Source organism: Durio zibethinus, chromosome 28, assembly GCF_047325235.1.
Source record: "Durio zibethinus cultivar Kanyao isolate XHJ-2024 chromosome 28, ASM4732523v1, whole genome shotgun sequence".
Taxonomy (NCBI): domain Eukaryota; kingdom Viridiplantae; phylum Streptophyta; class Magnoliopsida; order Malvales; family Malvaceae; genus Durio; species Durio zibethinus.
This window is the reverse complement of record NC_143189.1, coordinates 1,242,378-1,259,745: the sequence shown is the minus strand read 5'-3', so window position 1 is coordinate 1,259,745 and position 17,368 is coordinate 1,242,378. Positions and strand designations below refer to the sequence as shown.

At 36.7% G+C, this 17,368-nt stretch overlaps 5 protein-coding genes across 7 annotated transcripts; 4 read left to right on the top strand and 1 right to left on the bottom strand.

Annotated features, from left to right (window-relative positions):
* The first annotated feature begins 563 nt into the window (after positions 1–563).
* LOC111280400 (putative WRKY transcription factor 31) lies at positions 564–3,245 on the top strand. The gene is made up of 6 exons (XM_022867749.2): positions 564–1,054; positions 1,151–1,249; positions 1,334–1,498; positions 1,602–1,988; positions 2,079–2,192; positions 2,327–3,245. Exons 1-6 carry the CDS (start codon positions 716–718, stop codon positions 2,990–2,992), a joined length of 1,770 nt encoding a protein of 589 aa, XP_022723484.2. The 5' UTR covers positions 564–715; the 3' UTR covers positions 2,993–3,245.
* A 570-nt stretch (positions 3,246–3,815) lies between these two features.
* On the top strand, positions 3,816–7,094 carry LOC111280402 (uncharacterized). Its single transcript, XM_022867750.2, has 3 exons — positions 3,816–6,417; positions 6,636–6,677; positions 6,831–7,094. The coding sequence occupies exons 1-3, from the start codon at positions 5,562–5,564 to the stop codon at positions 6,956–6,958; spliced, it is 1,026 nt and encodes a 341-aa protein (XP_022723485.2). The 5' UTR covers positions 3,816–5,561; the 3' UTR covers positions 6,959–7,094.
* Positions 7,095–8,510: 1,416 nt separating this feature from the next.
* On the top strand, positions 8,511–10,207 carry LOC111280269 (cytochrome b561 and DOMON domain-containing protein At5g35735-like). The gene is made up of 3 exons (XM_089757301.1): positions 8,511–9,054; positions 9,181–9,435; positions 9,519–10,207. Exons 1-3 carry the CDS (start codon positions 8,791–8,793, stop codon positions 9,813–9,815), a joined length of 816 nt encoding a protein of 271 aa, XP_089613427.1. The 5' UTR covers positions 8,511–8,790; the 3' UTR covers positions 9,816–10,207.
* A 657-nt stretch (positions 10,208–10,864) lies between these two features.
* LOC111280805 (uncharacterized) lies at positions 10,865–13,266 on the top strand. Of its 3 annotated transcripts, none has more exons than XM_022868287.2 (7): positions 10,865–11,203; positions 11,317–11,386; positions 11,599–11,645; positions 11,953–12,040; positions 12,383–12,516; positions 12,602–12,748; positions 12,951–13,266. In XM_022868287.2, the coding sequence occupies exons 1-7, from the start codon at positions 10,922–10,924 to the stop codon at positions 13,023–13,025; spliced, it is 843 nt and encodes a 280-aa protein (XP_022724022.2). In that variant the 5' UTR covers positions 10,865–10,921; the 3' UTR covers positions 13,026–13,266. The 3 variants fall into 3 exon arrangements, with proteins under 3 accessions (XP_022724022.2, XP_022724023.2, XP_022724025.2); XM_022868288.2 differs by having other exon boundaries at positions 10,870–11,203; positions 11,320–11,386; XM_022868290.2 differs by having other exon boundaries at positions 10,872–11,203; positions 11,320–11,386; positions 12,602–12,700.
* An 873-nt stretch (positions 13,267–14,139) lies between these two features.
* On the bottom strand, positions 14,140–17,079 carry LOC111280807 (chromatin remodeling protein EBS-like). Its single transcript, XM_022868291.2, has 5 exons — positions 16,777–17,079; positions 16,007–16,349; positions 15,841–15,909; positions 15,610–15,745; positions 14,140–14,430 (listed from the first exon to the last, which is right to left on the bottom strand). The coding sequence occupies exons 1-5, from the start codon at positions 16,874–16,876 to the stop codon at positions 14,404–14,406; spliced, it is 675 nt and encodes a 224-aa protein (XP_022724026.1). The 5' UTR covers positions 16,877–17,079; the 3' UTR covers positions 14,140–14,403.
* Between the last annotated feature and the right edge of the window lie 289 nt (positions 17,080–17,368).

The following is a 17,368-nucleotide window of genomic DNA, read 5'->3' as shown; positions in this document are numbered from 1 at the left end:
ATTAAATTTTATTTGTTTAATTTGATTTAATTTATTAATTTTTTATTTTTATATATTATTTGAATATAATTTTTAATATATTATAACAGATTTAGGTATAAAATAAGTATAGTTATTTTATTAAAATTTAAATATATATAATTAATAAAAAATATAATTCAATTTAATTTAATTTTTTAATTTTTATCTTTTGATTTAAAATTTAATTTGAATATAATATATATAAATTTAATCCGAATTCAATGTAAAAAAATTAATTTAATTCAATCGAGTATTACAATTTTAAACTAATTTTTTATTTTTTTCTATCCTCTGACAGAGGGTCGTGTATCCATTTTTTTCGTATTTTTCATTAATTTTTCTTCTCTCTTTCTAGTTTAGTTTCTACAGTGGGAAGGGGGTGAAGTGGGGTTAATTGCCAGCTGGTAACGTTACGCACCATCTGACGTAATAATATCAAAACCCATCAATTTCTGAAAAATCCAAAATTCTAGACTGAGTACCAGTCTATCTGGTCTACGTTCCAAACCCTTTTAATAGGCGACCCCGTTGCTACGGTAAAAGACTTCAGCCTTCACAACGCATATGGTATTACACACATTCTCAATCTGCATTCTCCCCGTTTCTGTTTCAACGCCATCTTTGGTCTCTTCTTCCAAGCTTTCTCTTTCTTTCTTTATTTCTTCATCTCCTAGTTAGAGTTCTTGATTTATTTATGGACAAAGGATGGGGGCTTACCCTTGATTCTGATCCTGCATCTAATTTCTTCCCCAACAAAACCAATTCCACCACGGGACCTTTCTTCAGGTTAAAACAGCGAGAGATGTTTCAGTTCCCTGTTAGCCTTGCTGGCTCCAGGGAGGACCGCCGCGGAACTTCCTCTTCCTCCTCACCCTCTAATGAGAACCGGCTGGCGGTTGATGAGGTTGATTTTTTCTCTGATAAGAAACACATGGTTGTTGATGATCGTGAGGATTACAAAACCAGTATTGTCAACGTCAAGAAGGAGACTTCTCGGGTTGAAGCCGGTCCAGGCTCTGATTTGGATGTTAACGTAAGTGTTTTTTCCTTCTCTAAAATCATTTTTATTTAGTCATTTTACAATTAGCACTAAATTATTATTGATTGTTTCTTTTGGCTTTAAATGTAGACTGGATTGCATCTTCTCACTGCTAACACTGGAAGTGATCAATCAACGGTTGATGATGGGGTATCTTCGAATATGGAAGATAAAAGAGTCAAGAATGAGGTAAGAGGACTTTTTTTTTTAATGAACAAACTAGCTATGTTCAAAAAAAAAAATTTATTAAATGATTTTCTCATTTTGTTTCAGCTGGCGCAATTACAAGTGGAATTGAAACGTATGAATGATGAAAATCAGAAGTTAAGAGACATGCTTAGTCATGTCAGCAACAATTACAGTGCTCTTCAGATGCAGCTTGTGACCTTAATGGAACAACAAAGAAATCGATTAGCAGAAAGCACTCAAGAGCATGAGGTATTTTTCTTATTATTTATATGTTGGAATTTCTTATAATCATAGGTGTTGTGATATAGGTTTTGATTCTAATTGTTGATTTAAATATTTTTTATGAATTCAGATTCAAGAAGAAAAATCTGAAGTGAAGAAACATGAGGAGATAGTGGCTAGACAATTTATGGATTTAGGTCCATCGGGCACAGTTGAAACAGATGAGATGTTTCCTTCTTCATCAGAAGAAAGAACTCGCTCGGGGTCGCCTCCAAACAAGTTAGAAATTGCATCCAAAGATTATATTAAAGGCAAAAATGAGATTCCTCGTTTTGATCAGGAGACTTCTAGTCTTCCGGATGGCAAGAGAATTGATAGAGAAGAAAGCCCGGAATCAGAGGGTTGGGGTCCTAACAAAGTCCAAAAGCTGAATCCTGTAAAATCAATTGATCAATCCACTGAGGCCACCATGAGAAAAGCTCGTGTTTCTGTTCGAGCTCGATCAGAAGCTCCCATGGTATGTTACTGCTCTAATCACTTAAGATTTGATAGAAGTTATTGTTAAATTGGTAGAAAACTAATTGATTAATTGGTTAAACTGATACAGATCACTGATGGATGCCAATGGAGAAAATACGGACAAAAGATGGCAAAAGGAAATCCATGCCCTCGAGCTTATTACCGATGTACCATGGCAGTTGGTTGTCCGGTCAGAAAACAAGTATGCTTCTATTTTTTTAACGATGCCTTATTTTAAATTTATCTAAATTTTAAGGCCTGAAACTAATTACTACGTCTTATTTTAAATTTATCTAAATTTTAAGGCTTGAAACTAATTACTACGATAATTTTCAGGTTCAACGTTGCGCAGAAGATCGGACAATCTTGATTACAACTTACGAGGGGAACCACAACCACCCACTTCCTCCTGCTGCGATTGCAATGGCATCGACGACAGCAGCAGCTGCTAGCATGTTGCTTTCAGGGTCAATGCCCAGTGCAGATGGGATCATGAACCCAAATTTGCTTGCCAGGGCAATCCTTCCATGCTCGTCTAACATGGCAACCATTTCAGCTTCTGCTCCATTCCCAACTGTAACATTGGACCTTACGCACTCACCAAACCCTCTACAATTCCAAAGACCAGCTACCCAATTCCAAGTCCCTTTTCCAGGCCAAGCCCAAAACTTAGCGTCAGTATCAGCCCTTCAATTGCCTCAAGTTTTTGGTGAAGCATTGTATAATCAGTCAAAATTCTCGGGCCTGCAGTTGTCTCATGACATAGGGCCTTCACAATTAAGCCACCAAATTTCACATCCACAATTGCAGCAGCCTCAGCAACCCACACTGGCTGACACAGTAAGCGCTGCCACCGCCGCCATCACGAATGATCCCAGCTTCACAGCCGCTCTCGCAGCCGCCATCACCTCCATCATTGGTGGTGCTCACCCAAATAGTATCAGTAACACTTCCAACAACAATAACAGCAATGCCAACAACACCACAAACAACAGACAATAAGATCAGCAGTTTTTCCTGGAACTTAATTAGAGACGACTTTTTTAACCTTCTTTTTCCTTGTTATTAATTTTTTCGATGTTCTTTCTTTGGGGGATGAGAAGGAGATTCCATGTTTATATTTTTTTGTACTTTGTTGTGGGGAGGGTTAGAACACGTACACAAACTTCATTCTTTGTTATTATTGTTTTCATTTTGAATAATTCACTTCAGATTTTCAGTAAATACATACAAAACAGAGCATAATTTCCTTCAATGAGTAATGCCGGTCAGCTTGTTTGATTATATTTTTCACTTATCTTTCAAGAACAAAGAAGAATATCTTGAGAACAAGATCATAAAATGATCGAATGCTACATTTACAAGAAAAGAAAAGGGAAATCTTGTTGAAGAATGCAATAATATAACATATAATTCCCACAAGAAAACAAAACAGTCTGCCGTCTGCGTGGAATATTTTGTTCTAAGCAGTCAGGAAAATACGCTATCACCCTTTGACACGTAATTGGTTTGTAATGAGAAGAACCATAGAGCTGAGACATTAGACTTCCAGGCAACAACGTGTGCATTGAATGTAACGAAAAGAAAACGCAAAAAAAAAAAATGGATGGGATAATATTTCTTTGTCTTTAGGTCAAATTCGTTCAATCAAGTAGTTTCGTGGATTGTGGTGAGGTGCAATTATTTTTATTGAACAACTCAGATACGTATGTTGACTTTCCATGAATCCCACTTGATTGACATGATCCATCATGTTGCATGCGCATTAAATATTCATGTGTGTGAAATTTATAAATGCTAAGGAGGGCGAACCCCAACTTGGAACTTTGTGGGTCGAACCGTACCTCATCCACCGTACAATTATCATCTTTCTTACGCTAGTCACTCGGAGTCGCCTGCAGCTTGGAATTTGTCACGCCCCACATGCTTCCATGTGAACGGATCCCTCTCCTTTTAAAGCTTTCTTCCCATTCCAGGACTTTCATGTATGTATGTAGATATTTTCGTTGTAGGAAATTTCGATGGTGTAGTAGTACTTGTGGTCAATTTGTATTTATAAAAATGGGAAATTTCTTCTTTACAATAATTAAATTTGCAGATAACTCTTAGATAATAACATGTGATGGATCCTACACGAGTAATGTATTCCAAATTAGACTTACAAGATTTGCAACCAAAACCAATGACGTAACAAAACTTATTAACTGAGATTTGAGCCTCTCTTTCTCTTGTTAATGGAAAATTTTCTTCATCTTGTAAATTTGTAATTATATATTGATTTGGATTTATTGAAATCTTTTTATGAGAGTGAATCATTATTGGCAAGAAGAAAGAGTGCAAAAATTTGAATTAATGTTGAATAGTATGGGCATGAATTCAAGCCGCCTGGATAGCTGGTGACTGATGTTAGTTTTGGCTTCTCTAAAGTGGTCATGGGATGATTATCAATTTATTATTGTCACATGAAGCTTGTTGCTATTCTTTTTCAAACTAATAATAAAGTTTCCAATGGCTTTCATGCATCCCTTGTGGTGTGGGCCTTGGAGATTTAGGTTTCAATGGCATTTAAACTTTAAAGATAAAGGTATATAGCTGTCACATGCTATAATTTCAATACTCCATGTTGAATGTTAGACTTAATAACAGATAGAAAATTAGATTTATTTTTGGTCACTAATTTCACCTCTTTTTTTCTATTTTTTCTATCATTTTGTCAATTTTTTTTAAAGTATAAAGTTTTCCTCCTCCATCGCAGAAAAGAAGAGACAAAATATATGGGTACATCTCCATTTAACCCAAGGTCATTCATAAAGCAAGACTAGGTCAGGCCATTCACCATTTCACATAATAATAAGTGTCCTAAGGTCCAATTGTAGCTCAGGTCCTACCTAAGAAGGTGGGCTTGACCCCAACATGACAGAAGTTTTTCCAATTCCTGGGCTCCTAGCTAAGGCTGGACTGGACCTTGGACAAGAAATTGATTGCGTTCCATGAAAGCAGAAACATAACAACTGGCAGATTTTACAGCAAATAGAATCATATACAATAACAATGAGAAATATAAATAATCTCTAGATGAGTTTGTTTACAAAGAAAGCATAGGCAATTGTCCATTTAATTTCGTGTCTCTAATACAATTACAATATTAATAATTGAGACAATTTATAGAATATGTTTTTTGGGATCTTCGTTATGATTTATGAATGCTACGAAGAATGTGAAATCGAATTCTAAGACGCTAACAGACCAAAGAGAAAGTGATCAGTCCAAAAAAGCAAACAAAAGAAAAACCAAATTAAAGTGATGTTAGAATCAAACATTCTGCAGTCAGCTTTTATGGAATTCACATGCTCATCAATCATCACATAGTTTTGGTATTCTCCTCAAACCTTCTCAAACCATAAGGCACAAAAGCAAAGTATATGTCAGGGAAACCAAAGAAAAGGAAACAGCATTAGTTTGACAGATTTTTTCTCCTTAGGACTTCACTTTATTTCATCTGATGATTGCTTGACCTTAAAACAACACAAATCCCACTAGAGAAGCTAAAATAACTTCCGACATTACTCTGATGGATTCTCTGATCTTCACCTACAATCCTACTATGTCAAAACATAAATTTTCTTCATTTCTCTGTTTATGTTCCCCATTCGTTCTATTCATCTTTCCATTTCGTAGCCTCATAGAAGCTCAAGCAAGCCTTTGTAGAACTACTTGTGGTGATATCCCTATAAACTACCCTTTTGGAATTGATAATGGCTGTGGCAGCCCTTATTACAGACACATTCTTGCCTGCTCCGACCCTGGCAAGCTTGAGCTTCTTACACCCTCCGGTAGATACCCTGTACGCAGCATTAGTTACTCTGATCCTCATATCCTTGTTACGGATCCATTTATGTGGAATTGTCAAGATGGTGATAACTTTCGTCCTACTAGGCCTTTTAGCCTCGACACAAGCACGCATTTCTCACTGTCCCCTCAAAATGACTACCTCTTCTTCAACTGTAGTGAGGATTATGTGATTGTTGAGCCAAAGCCTATCTTCTGCGAGAGATTCCCTGACAGGTGTGATTCAACATGCGATAGTGCTAGTTATCTTTGCAGGCATTTACCTGAATGTGCCACAGCACTGCATGGTAGTTCTTGCTGCTCTTACTACCCCAAAGCAACAGAGTCCTTAAGACTGATGCTGAAGTATTGTGCTTCATATACAAGTGTGTATTGGAGAACTGTCGGCACAACCACTGATTCTTCATATAACCAGGTACCTGAATATGGAATTCGGGTTGATTTTGATGTTCCAGTGACTACAAACTGCCTTCAGTGTCAGGATCCATCCAAGGGAGCTGGAACATGTGGATTTGATACACAAACGCTGAATTTCCTTTGTCTATGTAAGGAGGGCAATGTCACATCCTATTGTAAAGGTACGTTTTAAGGCTGATTTGGACATTCTCAGATTTATAAGAAATAAGCTTCATATCACCCTAGAATTTTTTCTCTGTTAGTTTTTTTTTTTCTTTTTTTTTTTTCCCTTGACAAGGCTGTCTAGCTTTGATTGGAATGTCTTGCCATGAAATTTTCTGAACACATTTTGTCAATCATCCCTAATCCCTTTAATAAGTTGGTCTTATCGGCTGTGCAGATCATGACATTTCTGGGCACAGAAGGGCAGGAGTGATTGCAGGTGAAATTAATTTCTATAATTTGGTCTAGAATTTTGTATTTCTAGTGCTAATTGTTGAAATTAATTAAGAAGACAAAATAAATATGGTGTAGGTGATGAACTTGTATATCAAAATCCAAAGATTAGGCCTTTGATGATTTCTTATTGTTGCAGGGACTGTAACCGCAGTTTCACTTGCTGGAGCCGTAGGAATAGGGGTCGGTATTTGGTTCTCGAAGAAAGTGAGAGCTAAAGCACCTGTAACATGTGGGGTTCAAAGCAATGACAATAGGCTTTTCTGAAGAAAGTTTGAGTGTGGGCAAAGTTAAAGCAAGCTCAACTTTATTCTTTTTCTTTACTTTGTTAATCATGTTGAACTGTAGGAGAAACCTCCTTAGTGGTTTGTTCTGTCCTTTGTTTATAGTAAAAGAAATTTGACAGAGCTGAGGATTCACTCCAGTGACTTTGGTTCTTTTAACTGAACAATTAAGTAGGATTCATTTCAAGATTCAACCGTCTAAGTGAACTTTTTGATTAAAAAAAATGCCGTTCTTAGTAGCCAAATTTGGCTGTGTTTCGAGATTAGCTTACAAAAACCTTTTAGATTAATCAACAGAAGCTCCAAAATCAATAATCAATCAAATAAATTAATTTGAATGCAATACCTTCATTACATTAATGGCATTACAAGGGGAATGCTATGCACCTTTCACTTTGTTTCTTTTGTCAAATGACGCTTTAACGCATTGCCCTTTGCTGCATATTTCAGTATACTTGCACTTGTACCCGCACATCCCACAGTTCAAGCGACCTGTCTTCACATTAGCACGTTTCTTCTTGCAGCAATCTGGTCCTGGACTAGTGTTCTTCAGACGACAAATACGAGGAAACTTATCACATGTCACATTGGTTTTCAGGTTCTGCTGAGCTAGGAAGCAGCTCCATCATCGTAATGAAGTTTGACCTTGGATTTCAGAAGGTACTAGTTCAGTTTGAATGTGGGGGTTCTTCATCACAGTGGGCTAGACTTTGTTGCAGCAAAGATAGCCATGAGGTTGACAAATTGTTGCTGAGAGTATGAAGAAGATGGTTAACAACTCATGGCTATATCAATGAGGGGGAAAGTGTGAGGAGTTGAGTTGTGGATGTTTTGGAAGAAGATGGGATTTTATAGACAAATTTGGAAGAGTGATAGTTGACATTTGGGATAATGAATCTCAAGTCATTTGACTGCTTATAAATTACTGAGTATCTCTAAACAGAACTCAATTAATTGAATGTGAAGAGAAGATGCTTCCCTATGATTATGCACCAAAAACAATTACACCAATAATTCATATGTTACCAATCTAATCTTTTAAGTGATTATTCAGTTATCCATCAAGGAATTTGTTCACTAGCTTCATTCAAACTTTTAACCAAAGGAAGATACAGCAGATAAGACCATGCTTGAGCCTATGATCAGGTCAAACTTAATTTTGCTCCCCTACCGCTTAGGCTTCCTCTACTTATTAATTACTGGTATCAGATTCAGTTCATAGTTTTGAGCTTGTTGGTGAGCCTCTTCGACATTGGCAACTTCCTAGGCTTTTAGCAAAATCTACTTTTTCAATGCGCCAAGATTTACATGATTGATAATGTTTCTTCACCCCCTGCCAATTAGGCTTACATGTTTTAAAAAACTTGTTTGGAAAAGAAGGGAAAAGAGAAAAGTATGTAAGAAAAACTAGCCAGAAAAGCAAAACCTGCTAAAGAGCAGAACAATATAACATTGTATAATGCTATTAAAGCCTGACATGATTCCTCTATTTGGTAAGAAAAGAACATATTCTCGACAGCCCAGTAGAACTTAAAGAAAAATGTTGTACGACAAAACAAGTTTAGTTTAAAACAGAGAATCCCATAACATCCTACAACAATGCAACCATCTTTTAGGTGGAAAGCAAAGAAACTACTGTTTTCATTTCCTCGTGATTTCATTGTTGTTCCTTATCACAATTTTAACAAAGACCCTAAATGGTTTGGCCATTGTAAGCTGCTGATTGTCCCAACAGTGCAAAAACAGTTCTCAGAAATTGGTTTTTTTCCTTACTGAATATATTGTCTGTAGGCCACCTTACAAACAATAAAGATCATGACCTTCTATTGCCTTGTATTTCTCAGTTTGATCTTTCCTTTGGCATCTATCTCTGCCCAAGTTTCTTTATGCAACGAGGATCTCTCTTTCGCAACAATGGTTAGAAAAAATCAGGAGTGGCAAGTTGACACAAATTTGGTAGATATGGAGGAGCACCAGATGCAAGATACTTCAGTTCAGAGCTCGGAAAGTGGAGCAACAGCGGGCCTTAGACCATGGAAGGGTCGTAGCAACTGGCGTCACCAGCATCACCTAAAGAATGTATGTATGATTACTGAATATAACACAACAATAAATGCAATTTCGTTACTTCGCTAAATCTTTTCAATACCATCTCCTATACAATGTGAAGCCAACAGTGCATAAAATGATTTGCATGAATAACAGATGCATGGGATTCTAAACATCTTCGGATGGGGGTTTCTATTGCCCACTGGAGCAATCGTTGCAAGAAATTTCAGAAATTTTCCTTTGAAATGCGATGAATGGTACCAACTTCACATACTATGTCAAACTTCTGGCTACATAGTGGGTACAGTTGGATGGGGCATTGGCATATGGTTGGGGAATTCATCCAAACAGTACACTTTGAAGGCACATCGCATCTTAGGAATCATTATATTTACATTTGCAACTCTACAAGTAAGTGTAGAACGCTTCTTTCCGTTAATTAGGCAACAAAACTAAGCTTAGATTATCTGTCATAATTTCTTTGTGTGATTCAGATGTTAGCCCTGTGTTTACAACCGAAGAAAGAAGATGCATTTTGCAAGTGCTGGGAGATATACCATCATCTTCTAGGGTATGCACTGATTGTTCTAAGCATAGCAAACACATTTGAAGGGATCAGCACTATCCAAAGCCATGCTGCAGAGAAATGGAGGTGGATTTATGTGGGAATGCTTATAGTTTTAGTTTCAACAGCTGTAGCATTGGAAACATATAGGTGGATCAAGTCCAAAAATCAACAGCAGATGGCATTTGATGAGAACCAAATATATGGTTCATCAGAACAAATTTAAGTCTCCTTTTTGCGTTTCTTTTTCAATTGCGTTGGTCTGATTAAAAACTGAGAGGACTCTACAACAGGAAAACCGGAAACAGGTCCTTCATTACTCTTGCTGAAGTGGTAAAGTTTTTGTTTTGGTGGAAATGCTTCAGAGCTTCAGCTTTGGAACTATACTTTGAGAAATCTAATCGGGGTTCGTGTGATGTACCAATTTAATTGAATGTAAACTAGAAATATATGTGCTTGCTACATGAAATGAACAGAAAAATCTGAGGCAAAGAAAAAAAATGTAATTAAAATTATTAAACTAATGGAATGAAGATAATACTATTGAACTCAAATTGTCAAGCCCGAGTCATCCATGGGGGGTAAAATTCTGAAAACATAAGAGAAAGATCGATTAACAATAAATGTCAAGAATTATCTCAATATTTGTGCTTCGATATTCAAGTCAAAATTCATTTAAAAAAAGAAAAAAAGAAAAAAATGGGTTACAAATATCTTAATGAAATTATTTATACATGCACGATGGGGTCATTGGGTTTAAATAGCCCAAAATCAATGTAAAAAATTAGAGTTGATTTTGTAAACTCTGAATTAAGTTGATAATTGATTATTTATTCAAAGCATGATAAATTAACATCTTGAAATATTAATTGATAAGTTATAAAAGTGATCCAGTTGATGTGTTTCTCAAAATTTCAGATAAACTCAATTTGTTAATTTCATCAAAATATTTTCATTTGCCAATTGATTTATATTTAAAAACATGATTATTTTATTTTTTGGACACTAAAATTGTCATCACACCTATTAATACATAATAAAGAAAAAAAGTAATTAAAAATTAGATTAAAATACAAATTCCTTTATCTCTGAAAATTTTGAATTTTTAACATGTTAAAGCCTAAATAAGTATATATAGTTATATAGTATTATTCAAGTAAATGGAAGTACGAACATTGGGGCCATAAGAAAAATTGAATAAAATAAAAGAGGAAAAAGCAAAACGCACCGTGTTATCCCAAGCCCAAAACGCAACGTCTGGCCTAATCCTCAGGACGCTGAGCTGGGCGAAAGTGAAAAAGGACAGCGAGGGAAACACGATCACAAGCGCTGATGAAAAATCCAGAAGAGTGTAAAACCAACAATCAACAACAACAACAACAAGAGATGGCAGCCTCATCGGCGGCAATGGACGGGGTGGCAGCGGCGGCTCTTCGGTCTGTGCTCCAGAGAGTCCACCAGGCCGCCGACCTGTCTGGTCGTGAATCACAGTGGATCCGCTTGGTTGCCGTCAGCAAAACGAAACCCGTCTCTGTCATTCGCCAAGTCTACGACGCTGGTCATCGCTATTTCGGCGAAAACTACGTCCAAGAGCTCGTCGAAAAAGCCCCCCAGGTTCTTTTTACATTTCCTTGAAAGCATCAAATCGGTCAATTGTTGTTTCATAAAGGCACCAAAGTGATAAACTTTTTGTAACAAACAATCCAACGTTTGTACCTGTGCAATAGCAGCTTCCAGAAGATATCGAATGGCACTTTATTGGGAATTTACAGAGCAACAAAGTGAAGCCTTTGATTAGTAAGAAAAACTTGTTAATGAAATTCAATGTGAACCCTTTTTTTCTTTTAACTAAAACAATTAGAAGATTATTGCTACGTTCTTTTGGGTTAACAGTGCGTTTTTGATTTGGGACTTGTGATTCGAATGTCTTGTTCATGTCCAAGTTTATTACTACTTTAAAGCTTCCCCTTTTTTTCTTGTATATTAATTTATCATTCATTGTTTTGCAGCTGGTGTGCCAAACCTTGCGATGGTGGAAACTGTGGATGATGAGAAGGTCAGTTAGAGAGTTATGAAGTATTGTGTTCATATCTGCCAGTAATAAAATGTTTAGGCTTGCTACAAATTACAAAGCTTAGATGTGTTGACAGTAACTTGAATAGAGACAACCGTATGTTAATTTATAGCTAATTTTGAATCTAATTTTAGCTAGACGAATATGACATTGATATATTAATTTATATCAATAATCATTATGTCATAACAATTGATTGATTAATGTCCAGAATATCAATCATATTGTGGTCCAATATTGTGCTTTTTCATATCAGTCATCACTGAGCACCTTTCTTGTTTTGGGCCAGATTGCAAATCATCTTAATCGTGTAGTTGGAAGTTTTGGAAGAAAACCTTTAAAAGTCTTAGTCCAGGTCAATACCAGTGGAGAGGAATGTAAGTTTTTTTTATCGTGTTACCACCAAATATACTGTTGTTAGTTGAGTTGTGTTAAGGCTTGCGCATTCAAGCTTATTATCATGACTTTGTTATTAAGTTTACAAGATAAAACTCGTCTGGTTTCTGTAGCTTTCAGTTCCATGCTATGCTCTATCTTATATGGCAGTAGAAATAATAGAAAAAGACACAGTTCATTGAGGCTGAACATACTATGAGATTAGGTCAACTATATTTGCCAACAAATATGTTGCTTTCCCGTAATTAGTATGCATAGCTTTTTCGCTGACCGGTCACCTGGTAGTGGTTTTGAGATTATTGTCCTGCATCATGTTATTGCAGCAAAATATGGTGTTGAGCCTTCAGGTTGTGTGGAACTTGCAAAACATGTTAGTCTGAGTTGCCCAAACCTTCAATTTCGTGGATTGATGACAATTGGGATGCTTGATTATACATCAACAGCGGAGAACTTCAAGGTGGTTGCACTTCCTATTTTGGTTTATCTTTACCTCTTTTTAATTGTTTCTTTATTTTTCTTACAAGACTATTTGATAATGCCAGACATTAGCAAATTGCAGAAGTGAGGTCTGCAAGGCTCTTGGAATACCAGAAGAGCAATGTGAACTATCAATGGGGATGTCTGGTGACTTTGAGCAAGCTGTAAGGATAGTTTTCATATGCTATCAAGAAAAGGAAAATCATGGATTTGTAAGAAGTTAATTTTGGCTGTCTTCATTGTAGCACGAAAATATTATACAAATGTTTGTGCCCTTGCCACATCTTGTTCAGAAAGACTTGTACCCGTTTTGTGTCATCTTTTCAACGGCCAAAAGCAAGAAGTAGCATTTAAGTTCTTTATAACGTGTAGGAGAGACTGTTTATCTAATGGATTCTCTCGTCCTTTTTGCAGATTGAAATGGGAAGTACCAATGTCAGAGTTGGATCAACCATCTTTGGGGCAAGGGAATATCCAAAAAAAAAATGAAACTAACTTATGAAATTGACGGGCACATTACTTAGATCGTCATTGCATTGTTATTGAAGGAGTTGTACTCAATCCTTAGGCTGTTATCTTTTACTCTGGGTTGCTCTGGTTCGGTACCGGGCTTGTAAGGTGGATATAACCAAAAAAAAAAATGAAAAATCTGATGTTGGAATACATGGAACTTGTTTATATGCCATCCAAATGATTCTAATAATAATTTAATCAATTAATTGATCCGAAATTCTGAATTGAACAATTAACCTTCTGGTATGAACTGGTATGAGCTATGAACTACAAATGCAAGTAGTCCAAAGTTAATTGTAACCCTCCATCAAGTCAACTCTAGCACTCCTGATTCCTAGACGTTTCCCAGCCTCCTCAAGGCATGTACTTCTTTAAACCTCTTCTACCCTGGCTTCTCAGTGCACCAACGCATTGTTCTTCGTGGGTTTTCATCAGATTCTTAAACAGTAGCTTCTTTTATCAATTTTTAAGCAACACGACAAACGCTCGCAAGGTTTGCTATTGTCCCTGGACTGCCTCTATTGGGTGCTATTGTCGTGGTGGCGACGTGGACATTGCTTTTTCTATGTATAATGAAATGCGATGCAACAAGGTCGAGCCTAGTCCGGTTACATTTTTAAGCTTGCTCTCTAGTTCCTTGGAGGTAGCCCACTTGCAGGCTTTGCATGGCTGTGCGGTTTTTGCTTCTCTAAATCTAAGACATATGCAGAATTGGATTATATGCTGCATGCTACCAAAAAAGGGAAAAGAAAAGAAGGTGATGCTCATTATTAACAGCTACAAAATATATTGCTCTTTATAACCTTGGACCACTTGATCATAATCTCAACAGCAATTTTTAGTTAACGAAATGAAAAAAAAAAAAAAAAAGAATTCGTGCTGACCATCAACGCTTCCCTCACAAGGCCTCTTTGAAACAAATATTATTTCAGCGTACCTTTCATAGTTATTTTTTCAGAGAATTGAATTTGGCTGGAGAGAATGAGACACTGATCCAATGCTTCTTAAAGTAAAAAGATACTTGGCTTATGAGGAGATGGGAATGCATAATCAAGAAGTCAATCAGATGTTTTACAAAAGGAAGACAAGATTGGAAAGGTGATATTTGAAAGTTTTTCTACCACAAATATTGGTTCAAGTTCAACATCAGAGAACTACAGAACAATCTGACTGCACAGACTTAATCTCCTAAACCTAACACAGACACAGATGTATCCAACACACAAGTTACTAACAGCCACCAGTTTGGGCAAAGCACACAACTTCTGCACTATACAACTCACACAACAACAGGCTACAAGCTAAATCTGCATAAAGAGTCTTCTCCTCTCATGCAACAAAATTTCCCCATGGCTTATCTCTTTCGTCGTTTGGGTTCCACCTGGAAAAGATAACAAAATGAAAAGTAGAGGCAGAACCTTGAAACACAAATAATTGTTTTCTAAGCAAAGAATTCAGATAAATGGGCTTTTTCTCTATATGCAGTGACATTTTGACATACAAAAATTCCCCCTAAACTTCATGTCTAGCATGAGATGATTGCCTAAACCTCTCTATGATGTTCTAAAAGCCCAATTAGCAGAATTAAAAGAGAGCTTGGACTGAATCACACCTGCTAATGCGCTAGATGTTTGGGCACATGTAGGTAACAACAATCACAGTCTTGACCAGCAAAAGGCAATGCTAATCTTAAAAATGTATTGAAATGGAAATAACAACCATAAAGACTGCTGGATAAAGATACAAAACCAATTGAAAAATCAGGCATATATGCAGGTATGATTCAACAATATGTCAAAAGATATTGTAGGCAGTCCAACCAGATCTATATCAACAAAACCAGCCAGATATGGCCTCCTACATTATATCAAAAAGCTATGGCAATTGACAGAAATATAGGAACCCAAATCTAAGACCTCTCCAGTTAAAATGCATTCATTACGGGAAAAGCAAGGGCATTGATTACCATCCCTTACATTCCCCTATTAAATGAACTTTTCTATCCATTTATAATTTGCAGTACTAACATAGATAACCAACATTAACTTGAGGATTTCCATTGAACGTAGTCTATATATGCTACACATTCCATTATTTTTAGGAAAAGCATTTGACAATTCATTGGAAGCACTCGAGGGTAATGGCACTTAAGGAAGAACCAGCAAGCTACTAATGCATACAATAAGCTCGGTTAAACAAACATGCACATACAGTCAAATATAAACCAAAGTAAAGTTTTCAACTATAGTCATTCTGCAAGAAATCAAGAAATTTTATCACTGCTCAAAATAACTTCCACTACTTAGCAACCATTATTTTTTAATTGTTATTGGAACAACAATATCTCAATACCCTTTTCATGTTGCATGTAGTCTGATGCATGACACGGGATGAACATTCCTGTTAATTTCCTTTTACATTCTAAACTTCCTCAGAGGACACCAAAAATAGATCCAATAAATTGTGTATCCGAGGATTTGCAAGAACTAAGTTGGTTAAAGAATATAGAGAAAGATCATTGACCTTGAGTAAAGAGAAATTGGTTAAAAAATGGTCTTACCTTTGCATCAGAAACTGGCGATGGATGAAATCCATTCTGTGATCTTTTGACATCATCCTCAGAACATTCAGAACACACAAAGTGATCCAACCTTTTAGCTTCTTCAATTGTCATGCCCACACAAGCAGGATGATACCTACAAGAATGGCAAGGAGAACATTACAGCAATCTTAAAAAGTATTGGGCAGGTAGCACCAGGAAATCATCAAAAGGAAGCATAGAACACCATACCAGTCCTTGCAGCCCTCACATTGCACCATGAGATCATCAGGGTTGTATGGCATCTCACATTTGCAGTACCTTCAAAACAGAAAAACCCCAGGGCAGCAAAGGATCAATGCCATATTGCCAATAAGTTAAAATCATATTTCACAAACCAACAAATCATGGTACTCACACAGCTACTCGGTCAGGAGTAAAGGCTCCAGTAGCAGCTTTATACTCGAATCTACAATAGTAATCCTCAGCCCCAACATTCTCAAGCTTAGTGTAGTTCTTGAAAGAATGAACAATGCACTTCCCTTCAATAGTGTGAGCACTCTGGACATCATAGTGGTCAGACAAAAACAGCTCCTTTGCTCCATGGAACTGCCTCCTTCCTCCAAGTGACTCCTCAGGACGATAATACCACCGCACTCGAACCTTCACATTATTCCTGCTATCCGCTTCAATTTTTTCAATACGTGCCACATACGGGGGCTTACCAGTGTCAGAAGGACGCATCAGAACACAATCCCCAACTGCAAAAACATCAAACTTCACTCTTAGCCATCACAAACTATGTTTTCTGAACATCTATCTACAGCTCTAAAACACACTTATATGCATATACATTGATGTTGATATGCATTTGATAAATGCATCAGCAATCCCCAGTCCCAAAGCCAACCCCTTTACTTTGCCAACAGACTCACATCTTTCAACATGAATGCCTTTGCATCCATTAAACCCATCAACAAGTAAAACCCGACTATCAAAACAACCAAACATTCACTTCTTAACCATCAAAATTAAAGCTACTAGCAATATTTGAAAATTTGATATCGATAAACACGAAATGCCAAGATTCGAAACTCTCAGAAAACATATTCAGCATCACCAAAGCAACAATTTTTTTTACTGCATATACGTATTCGTAGGTGTATATCTACGTGTAAAACACTGTACCTCTAACAACTTTGTTGGTGCCTCTAATAGTGTAAGAGTCAAGGTCCCTCTTCCCTGGTTTGGGCTTGGCAGCAGAGAGCCCAGGTCTTGTTTTTGCCATGGAAGCTAGGTTTTGGAGCTGCAGTCAAGATCAGGGTTTTTAAAGGGTGAAACTATTATTAAGTTTTGAAGAATTAAGGGGATGAAGGAAGAAAGAATAACAAAACCTAAGTTTCCCTCATGGGAGATAGAGAGAGTAGAGACAACTCAGACAAGAAGAAAGTAATCTCTGGAGAGTATACAGACAAGAGCTGGAGTTACAGTGATTTTATTTTAATTTTAATTTTTATTTTATTAAAAAAATACTAATAATAATGTGGATAATTTAAAATTAAAAGTGTTTTTTGACTCTCTGATTTCCCATGTGATGTAAGAAATTGGCTAATTAGATGATGCCACGTTCCTCATCGGCCATTTCTTGACCCATTTTTTCATTTTTGCCGCAATAGAATAAGCAGAATAGTTCACTGCTGGGCTGCAGCTTGAGACCCACACAGACCACAATCGGTCAATGGGTATTGAAACAAAGGGGTGCCAAGATTATACATCAATT

Bases quoted from the DNA above. Each gene is read 5' to 3' on its own strand.
- LOC111280400 (XM_022867749.2), top strand. From the start codon at position 716: ATGGACAAAGGATGGGGGCTTACCCTTGATTCTGATCCTGCATCTAAT. The intron at 1,250-1,333 runs GTAAGAGGACTT...ATTTTGTTTCAG, and splicing joins ATAAAAGAGTCAAGAATGAG to CTGGCGCAATTACAAGTGGA. The intron at 2,193-2,326 runs GTATGCTTCTAT...GATAATTTTCAG, and splicing joins GTTGTCCGGTCAGAAAACAA to GTTCAACGTTGCGCAGAAGA.
- LOC111280402 (XM_022867750.2), top strand. From the start codon at position 5,562: ATGGATTCTCTGATCTTCACCTACAATCCTACTATGTCAAAACATAAA. The intron at 6,418-6,635 runs GTACGTTTTAAG...TCGGCTGTGCAG, and splicing joins TGTCACATCCTATTGTAAAG to ATCATGACATTTCTGGGCAC. The intron at 6,678-6,830 runs GTGAAATTAATT...TTATTGTTGCAG, and splicing joins AAGGGCAGGAGTGATTGCAG to GGACTGTAACCGCAGTTTCA.
- LOC111280269 (XM_089757301.1), top strand. From the start codon at position 8,791: ATGACCTTCTATTGCCTTGTATTTCTCAGTTTGATCTTTCCTTTGGCA. The intron at 9,055-9,180 runs GTATGTATGATT...CATGAATAACAG, and splicing joins ACCAGCATCACCTAAAGAAT to ATGCATGGGATTCTAAACAT. The intron at 9,436-9,518 runs GTAAGTGTAGAA...TGTGTGATTCAG, and splicing joins TTACATTTGCAACTCTACAA to ATGTTAGCCCTGTGTTTACA.
- LOC111280805 (XM_022868287.2), top strand. From the start codon at position 10,922: ATGAAAAATCCAGAAGAGTGTAAAACCAACAATCAACAACAACAACAA. The intron at 11,646-11,952 runs GTCAGTTAGAGA...GTTTTGGGCCAG, and splicing joins AAACTGTGGATGATGAGAAG to ATTGCAAATCATCTTAATCG. The intron at 12,749-12,950 runs GTAAGAAGTTAA...TCCTTTTTGCAG, and splicing joins AAAAGGAAAATCATGGATTT to ATTGAAATGGGAAGTACCAA.
- LOC111280807 (XM_022868291.2), bottom strand. From the start codon at position 16,876: ATGGCAAAAACAAGACCTGGGCTCTCTGCTGCCAAGCCCAAACCAGGG. The intron at 15,746-15,840 runs GTATGGTGTTCT...CCATTCTTGTAG, and splicing joins TGTGAGGGCTGCAAGGACTG to GTATCATCCTGCTTGTGTGG. The intron at 14,431-15,609 runs GTAAGACCATTT...TATCTTTTCCAG, and splicing joins CGCCAGTTTCTGATGCAAAG to GTGGAACCCAAACGACGAAA.